This window comes from Perognathus longimembris, chromosome 11, assembly GCF_023159225.1.
Source record: "Perognathus longimembris pacificus isolate PPM17 chromosome 11, ASM2315922v1, whole genome shotgun sequence".
NCBI lineage: Eukaryota > Metazoa > Chordata > Mammalia > Rodentia > Heteromyidae > Perognathus > Perognathus longimembris.
In genome coordinates this window covers 19,703,995-19,713,258 of record NC_063171.1, presented here as the reverse complement: position 1 = coordinate 19,713,258, position 9,264 = coordinate 19,703,995, and the positions used below count along the sequence as shown (strand labels likewise).

The following is a 9,264-nucleotide window of genomic DNA, read 5'->3' as shown; positions in this document are numbered from 1 at the left end:
CTCTTTCGGGTCTCTTCTCCTGACTTTCCCGAAAAAAACAGTGTCCCCGGGACGCCGAGCCCGAGGTCCCCCGCGTCCGGCCAGTGCTCGGTGGCCGGTCCCGGCCGCCTACCCTTCTCTCCCGGCATGCACCGCCCCGCGGCCCTCCCACCGTCCCGGCCCTCCCCGCCCCCAGCCCCCCGCCCCAGCCGCCCCCTATTCCCGCCCCTCCCGCCGCCCCCGCTGCGCTCGCCTGGATGGACGCGCGGTCTCGGGCGCGCGGAGGGCGGGGGCGCAGCCGTAAGGGCGGCGGGAGCGGCCGAGCGGAGGCCGGGGCTGGGCTTGCTGCTCCGTCAGACCCCACCCCACCCCGCCGACCCCACCCCCTGCTCCTTCCTCCCGGGGCGCGCTTGCGGGTGCGCGCTCGGAAGTCGGGGGTCGGCGCCCAGCGCGGTCTGTGTGTGCCGGTGGGCGAGGGAGGCGCGAGGCGGCTCGTCCGGACCCGGGTCAGCCAGCCGTACGGGCCTTGCCAGGGACGCCCACCGGCTCGTCTCAACGGCGCGAGCCGCCGCTACCGCCACAGCCACCACCGTCGCGCCCGAGGCCCCCAGGCTCAGCCCGCGGAGCGGCCTCGGGGACGCCGCGAGGAGAGGGGTACACGCCGGCGCCCTGGCCTTCGCTGCAGCCCAGCGCGCGGGCGGCGGGATGGGACCTAGCGGACGGGCCGCGCCAGCCCTGCGGCCTCGGGGGCGACTCTGGCCGGTGTGGGTCGCGCTGGCGGCCGCCGCGGCGGGCTGCGCCCGGGCGGCCATGGACGAGTGCGTGGACGAGGGCGGGCGGCCGCAGCGCTGCATGCCCGAGTTCGTCAATGCGGCTTTCAACGTGACCGTGGTGGCCACCAACACGTGCGGGACTCCGCCTGAGGAGTACTGTGTGCAGACCGGGGTGACCGGGGTCACCAAGTCCTGTCACCTGTGCGACGCCGGGCAGCCCCACCTGCAGCACGGGGCAGCCTTCCTCACCGACTACAACAACCAGGCCGACACCACCTGGTGGCAGAGCCAGACCATGCTGGCCGGGGTGCAGTACCCCAACTCCATCAACCTCACGCTGCACCTGGGTAAGCGGTGACAGCCCTGCTCCCCATTACCCTCCCGGCTCACCGCCACCCGCTGGCACAGCTTGGCGGGACCAGGCGCGCGGGGTCTGGGGAGCTCTCAATTCCCCGACATGTGCCGGTTCGCCCCATAGTTGCTCTAACTCGTCTCCGGAGTTTCTGTTCTTTCTAATTTACCAAATTACTTGTTCATTTGCCATTTTGGTCGTTAGGATCTCGATCTCGATCTCGATCTCTCTCTCTCTCTCTCTCTCTCTCTCTCTCTCTCTCTCTTTGGTCGTTAGGATCTCTCTCTCTCTCTCTCTCTCTCTCTCTCTCTCTCTCTCTCTCTCTCTCTCTCTCCCCCTCCCTCTCCCTCTTCCCCCCCCCCCCCCTGCTTTCTCCCCTGTCCCCCTACCTCTCCCCCTCTCCTTTCTTTTTCGCTCTCTCTTGATGCGGTAATTAGAAGTACCCATGCGTTCTCTTTCCTGCCCGGGCCATCACAGTAAATTCGAGACAAGAATCTTAAACACTGTAACTTTTAAAATGTCTAGCTGATTCTTCTTCCGGGCTGGGCATGATTCCTGTTTGCTCTGTTAAGGGAATTTGAGGGGAGCAAAATGCCTTTACTGCCTGTATTACTTGTGGATAGTTAAAATGGAAGTTTACTTGCAGAGTTATTTTGCTTTAGAGCTGTTCAGCCTTAATTAGGGGCCACAAAGCCATTTCGTTGCTAGTCCTGGTACAGAGAAACAAAAGGAAATGACTGTATGCACTGTAATTGCAGGACACAGTTTTGTCCCTGTGGCAAAGCCTCTAGGCACTGTCTTTCCTTTTGCTTTGATTCAGAGCAAGTGTGGGAACACATGTAAGTGGTCTTTCAAACACCAGGAAAGGGATGTGTAGGAAACTTATGGTAGGACTGTTTGTGAGAAAGTTCATATTTTTCTGGAAGTGTTAAAAATCATGTTTGATAAAAATCATGTAGGTAGGTTTTTCTTTATTGAAATATGTAGTTTCGTTATTGTACTCAATAGAGTAATGTGTGAGAAACTGATGTTTGATTAGTAGGGCTTCATACCTTAGTGCATTGGAGAACTTGATTTTACCAGAAGTTGATACTAATGAACTTCCAGAGAGAGTAGACTGCCCCAAGCCATTCTTCTGTCAAAGCAAGCTAATTCTATAGAGCAAATAACATTATTTGAGGATGTTTGAAAGGGACACTTTGTACGCAAAGGTTCTTTTGATCTTGAAAGTTTTTCTTTCCACTCCTCACTAACACACTAAAGTCTATCAAGATTCTAGAGAATGAATATGACTTACTAAAATTGCTTTGAAACGTGTAATCAAGTTACTGTGTGGCTTTCAGAAAAGCAATATTTAACACCTCTGCAATAAATACAATTTTATTTGTAAATGAGTCTTCAGATAGATGAACCCTTTTGAAAAATAAGTTTGTAAAATCAAACTGTCAGATTCCTGGTCTTAAGCAGTTGAAAAAAATAGATTGTATGGAGTCCAGGTTTTAAAAGTACTGGAAATATATGTCACCGTGTCAGGGGCTTCTCTAAAGACATTGCAAAAGATTCAGGTTTTCCCCAAGGTCTTGTGGGGTTCCTTTTCAATTGTTTCTTGAAATGTTACATTTTTTAAGTTGGCCAAAATTATTTTTGCAATTTATATACAATTATTTTTGCTTATGTTTTGACTTGACTCTGTTCAATTTTGAATACCCTTGAAGTCTTATCTCTTTCAAATTTAAAAACTTCAAAGAAGAGACTTTGCCTTGATGTCTCCAAGTGCTTCAGATTCAGTTGAAAAGCTCTGAACAATAGGTTGTCAGTCTTGTCCTTTCCTAGTCCTAAGTGAGAGGTAGGTGAAGTGAGGCGTATTTCAGGTGATTGCATAGGTAGATAGATTACTCTGGCTACTTCTCCATTGCAAAGACAATGTGGTAGGGTGAGAAACTGTCAAGTTAGATTGCTAGTTCTGGGAAACCCATATATTCACTTTGGGTCCTGGTGATAAGGTCAAAAGAGATCTTGGCGGTCACTTTAAAGTTTTAGCAAGGATTTATTGAGTATAACAAGATAAAAGTAGGAACAAATTGAAAAAAGAAAGGGAAAAACATTTCCTGTTCTCCATAAAGGAAATGAGAGTAAAAGAGAGGTCTGGTTAAGTTAGGTCTTTAACATGGCTTTTTAACTCTAAATATGTTGTATGCTTAGACTTGTCCGTGGCTAAGGAATTTTTCAGGTGTTGTTAACATGTTTGCTAAATGATAAGACTATAGATTAAAACTCACAAGGAAAGTTATTTAAAATAATAAATAATGACAACAGCTGTTGTCATTAATGGTAAAAACGTACTTTAGGCTAGACAAACATACTTCTTAGACATTTTATAAAAACGTGACTAGAACTTACTGTATTTGTTCTTGAGTTGGAAAGGATGTCCTGCAGGAAATTGTGTGCAGTGGAGTATTGGGAAGGGAGGGAGGCCTGTGTTTAGTGAGGTGGATGTTTTCTCCCCTTCCTTTTTAATAGCCAGGATGTATGTTTGCATGCATGAATGTTACTGTCAGCAATTCCTGGCAGGTAGGAAAGGATACATACACACATATGTATGTATACACATGCACACACACAGGTATATCTCACCTCATTGTATGTTTTGATATTCAGTGACCGCCCTCTCTCCTCTAGTTACTCCATGGGCTGTGGCTAACTAATTATTTCCCATGAATTCAAGTACCATGACTGTGTTGTGCATCCATTAAGTCTCCCAGCCAGTTCACATTTCACATACCCTTAAACAAGTGATGCATGTTGTGCTTGCCCTTGCAGAGCATGTGAAACTCGAAGCGGGCAGTATGAGAGACTAGATTCAACCATCACTTTCCTAGCCACTTTTTTGATGTTGAACTTTAAACACTAAAAACCTTAAAAATTCACCAAGTCAGATCACACTTGTTATTACAAACATACACATTTTTGACACTGATCTTCAGTTGCTTTAAAAATTATCAAAATTAGACTTGGCATGGTGTGTTCAACAATAAATATAAGGACGTGTGGGTCTTACTCTGGTTGCTAAGCTCCATGCCTTAGAGACCAATAGGTACACATTCTTATGTAACCTCCCTGAAATGGTCACTTATCAAACGACATGGGTCTCTTTTTTCTTTAACATGTACCTTTTTGGGGGGGAGGTTGGGTGGGTGGAGGGTGTCGCTAAGGCATTTAAAACATATATGGCAGGTACAGATTAGATCATTGTACCTGGTTTTATCATGTGCTGTACAAAAGCCAGGACAATTAGTATTGATTCTGAAAGCTGTTGTTTTTTAAACTCAGTTCATACACAGCTATTGAGGGAGCAGGGGACAGAGCATTCTTGGAAATAAAGAGTTAAAGTTGTTTTGGGAACGAGGATTGCATTTCCTGCCTGTGGTGGGAAGAATTTCAGCCACACAGACTTTTCTAAAGGGAGGTCTTTTTCTCATTTTGCTTTCAGATTTTGGGATCTTCTCTCCTAACTTCTATATAGATTACTTAGTTGCTGTTTAATACTTGGCTTTTTTGTCTTATAATAATGTTATAAATAAGATTTATTAGTATCCAAGTGGGGGTAGATGATAATAATATTGTAGCTGAAGCCCCTTTAATTGATTTACAACCATTGGGAATAGAAACTTGGCAGATGGGGCTGGGAATATGGCCTAGTGGCAAGAGTGCTTGCCTTATATACATGAAGCCCTGGGTTCGATTCCCCAGCACCACATATATAGAAAATGGCCAGAAGTGGTGCTGTGGCTCAAGTGGCAGAGTGCTAGCCTTGAGCAAAAAAGAAGCCAGGGATAGTGCTCAGGCCCTGAGTTCAAGGCCCAGGACTGGCAAAAAACAAACAAACAAAAAAGAAACTTGGCAGATAAGGTCTTGGAGTAAGGCAGCTATCCCTCTTTCTTCAAATTATTAGGTTAAGGAAAAGAGTGCTTATATAAGCAGCTCAATCAAAGTTTATAGAACTCCCCAGATTAACACTGGGACCAAAATAGTTTCCAGACTCCTCAGACTTTAGGAATGGCTAGTAATTAAATGAGGCTGTTTAATTCACAATGTAAGTTTTCTGTGTGCATAAATCAGAATAATTGATAATTAAGGTAATTGCATTTTACTGTTCAGTCATCTGATAAGTGTACATTTAACAAGGAAAAGAAGAGCCCCCCCCTCCATCTTTGCATGGTATAGTTCATGCTGGTGACTTCACTGTGGTATTCATGTACCCTAAGGGGACACTATTTTAGTTTGTCTCACAAAGGCCTGATTTACATTTTGCAGGTTTCAACTTGAGATGTTAAGGAGCTCTTCTTTTTTAAGGGCCAGTAGTTGCTGAGCAGTTTTGTAAGAGTTACTGTTGGCTGTTTCCCTGTTCTGTACTTCACTGCTTTTTCTACAAATTCCATCTCCATTTTTCTAACTCTTTCAGAAAAAGCACACACATTAGGAGCCAGATTGGAGGAGTAGAAGGCTTCATTCTCACCCCATCAATTTATCCTTGGCCATTTTAATGGGAGGAATTACAATTATTCCAATTCAGAATCTTTTAGGAAGTTGGGGATATCTTTGCCCTGGGCTCTTCCTATGCCCACATTCTCATGTTACTGCCAGATATTCTGCAAACATATTTAAAATACCTATGAAATCCATACCACTATGCCTGATAGAAAGGTGGTGTAGAAGAGTAAAGGTACTGCTGAAAGTGATTTGAAGAGTTTACATTCTTCTAGATGGAATCCACAGTTGTGATGCCATTATGGTAATATATTGAGACTATCTTTAAGGTATTTTACAGTTTATAAAGTCTCTTGCTGATCAGCAATTAGATTTTATGTAACTCAGTAAGGCAAAAATGAAGATTCTGTGACTGATTTGCAAAAAGTCCTAGTGGAAATAAGTATTGGACTCCATAGTCTTGTGTAGCAGTGTAGTGGCCGCTACAGCTCGTAGCTTCTCCAGCAATTCTCTTGAACGAATGCTTAGTTTCTTTCAGGGGAACTCTAAAAATAAACTCATGTACATATTGATTTGGAGATGCCAGAATGTTGGTTATTTTCCTTAATCTTTTTCAGTTTTCTCCCCTCTACCTACTCCTCTCCCAAGAGGGTCTTTACTATATAGCCTAGGCTGGCCTTGAACTCTCAATTCTCCTGCCTGAGTCTCCTGAGTGCTGGATTACAGGGGTGGACCACTGTGCCTGGTTGGTCTGTTCATTTTTACGTACATTCTTTTTTTTTTTGGCCAGTCCTGGGGCTTGGACTCAGGGCCTGAGCACGGTCCCTGGCTTCTTTTTGCTCAAGGCTAGCACTCTGCCACTTGAGCCACAGCGCCACTTCTGGCCGTTTTCTGTATATGTGGTGCTGGGGAATTGAACCCAGGGCTTCATGTATACGAGGCAAGCACTCTTGCCACTAGGCCATATCCCCAGCCCCTTTACGTATATTCTTGATTTCTCTTTTTGTGCTGCTTACTATCCTTGAATGAACACATCTTAACCTCAAGGCCTCAGTTATTGTTGGCAGATTTATAGAATTGTATTTTTGGGTTAGTTTGTTCTTTAGACCCAAGCCCTTGCTGGCTCTGATTAATTTGGGATGTCCAGAGGCCTATTTCCTGAGTCTACTCTGAAAGGTAACCATGCCTGACAGACTTTCCCCAGTAAAGATTACTCTGTGAGCAGATTGCATCCACTGCTGTGCGGCCATTTCTTCCGAGCAGCTGTATCTTCAACCCTATCTGTGCACTCACTTAGCATGAGAAAGGCCTTGTGTTCCATCCCTGACACCACAAGAAAGCCAAACTTCTTGGAATGTTTTATCTTTCCATCCTTCTCACCCTGCCTTAATGTGGATCCCCCCACTCCTCAGCTTATAGTAGGGCTGTGACCCAATAAATCACACTTGGTACATATAGTAAGTTAGAAATGCAGCACAGTACACAGGAGTACACCTGTGGGAAGCCGCCCAGGAATTGTGCTTCTTTGCTGCTACCCAGTGTCACCCAGAATATCATACTGCAAGTCACTAGGCTGAGAAAGGTCAAGATTCAAAACAGAAAGGTTAAGATTTAAAATGCAGAATCTTTTTTTCTTATTGTGATCTGTATTGTGTGTCACATTGGTATCATTGCAAAACTTTGCAGTTTAGTCTTTTTGAAGACTAAAGTCAGGCTGTGAGAAGTTGGTCCAAGTGTTTAGTCTTACTTCAGATTGATTGATGAATCTAAAATACATGTCTGATCATAGCCAGTAGCTCATCAGTGGCTCTTCTGGTCACCTGGAAAAGTTCAAATCTTTTGCATGATGGGAAATGTATTGTAGTATCTGGAACCTAGCACCCTACGACTTGAGTCACAGAAGTATCTGGCTTTTTGCTGGTTAATTGAAGATAAGAGTTTCATGCATGGACTTTCCTGCCTGGGTTGGCTTCATACTATGATCCTCAGATCACAGCCTCCTAAATAGGTAAGATTACAGGCATGAACTACTGGGGCTGGCCAGATTTGAACTTTTTGTTGTGGTTGGTCATGGGACTTGAATTCAGGTACTGCCCCTGGGCTTTTTTTTTGCTCAAAGCTAGCACTCTACCACTTTGAGGCACAGTGCCACTGCTGGTTTTCTGGTGGTTTATTGGAGCTAAGAGTCTTAGGGACTTTCCTGCCCAGTCTGGCTTTGAACCTCAATCTTCAGATCTCAGCCTCCAGAGTAGCTAGGATTACAGGTGTGAGCCACCAGCACCTGGAAGATTCAAACCTTTTTAACCTGTAGGTTTATCTTTGTCACTTGACATGCACAGAGGGCCACTCTTTGGTTTAAACTCTTCCCTAAGCATCAATACTTCAGGAATCCTACCTGTCAGTGTGCTTTCTTTTCCACTCTCCCTCCCTCCTGGTCCCCCTTCCTCCTTTCTTCATTCTTTCTTCTTTCTTCAGCCTCTTTTCCCACTCACTGGAATAGAGTATACGTTCTGGTTTTACCACCCTGTAGGATCTGTCATAGCATTTATATCTGTTTCTTGTTCCTTTCTATTTCTAGATCATGAAGTAAGTCTCTGTGTTTGCAATTATTTTATGTTGAGAAGGGCCTGAAACTCTTGGTCTCAGGATAGCCTCCTAAATAGCTGGGACTACAGATATATTTTTTTCCCAGTCCTGGGGCTTGAACTGAAGGCCTGCACACTGTCCCTGGGCTTCTTTTGCTCAAGGCTGGCATTCTACCACTTGAACCACAGCACCACTTCCAGCTTTTTCTGTTTATGTGGTACTGGGGAATTGAACCCAGGTTCATGCATGCTAGGCAAGCACTCTACCACTGAGCCACCTTCCCAGCCCTGGGACCACAGATGTATACATTGTGCTCTGCTAACCATGCCCTCTTTGAAGGCAGGTTTAGGAACCTGCTTCATCTAATTACTATTGCTAAACACTTACTGTTTGCTGAACCTCAGTACCATGCACATTCTTTTTTTTAAAAAAAATTGTTATTATGAAGGTGATTTACAGAGTGGATACAATTACATAAATCAGGTAGTGAGTACATTTCTTTTTGGACAGTGTCTGGCCCCTTCCCTCACTCTCTCCCAGTTTTTCACTCCCATCCACACCCAGTTGTATACTGTAATTCATTTTCAACATTGTGTCCGTTGAGTACTATTGCTGTATTGATTTACCCTTTGTCCCTCCATTTGTGTGCCCCCTTAACCATCCAAAGACATAAATGAACTAACAAGATGAAAAGAAAACAGAAGTAACAATAAAGACAAAAACTTTTTGTCTCCATTTCCTGGAGTTCATGTCCATAAATATTATTTTATATGATCAAAGGCAAATAGGCACTGTGCCCTTGTGTTCCTCTCCTAAGAGTATCCTCCTTTGATCTCCTTACATATGTCTTCAGTGCTATATAATTTGTCATTTCCCAGGGTATTTTTTTTTTTGCCAGTCCTGGGGCTTGGACTCAGGGCCTAAGCACTGTCCCTGGCTTCTTTTTGCTCAAGGCTAGCACTCTACCACTTGAGCCACAGCGCCACTTCTGGCCGTTTTCTGTATAGGTGGTGGTGGTGATTCGAACCCAGGGCTTCATGCATGCTAGACAAGCACGCTACCACTAAGCCACATTCCCAACCCTTT

General features: G+C 45.2%; 1 protein-coding gene across 1 annotated transcript in view; it reads left to right on the top strand.

Moving 5' to 3' along the window:
- The first annotated feature begins 328 nt into the window (after positions 1 to 328).
- Positions 329 to 9,264, top strand: part of Lamc1 (laminin subunit gamma 1) — a 104,414-nt gene continuing 95,478 nt past the window's right edge. The window contains exon 1 of the mRNA XM_048357938.1: positions 329 to 1,099. Coding sequence (XP_048213895.1) covers positions 685 to 1,099 — 415 coding nt within the window. The 5' untranslated portion in view covers positions 329 to 684. The remainder of the gene's footprint in view (positions 1,100 to 9,264) is intronic.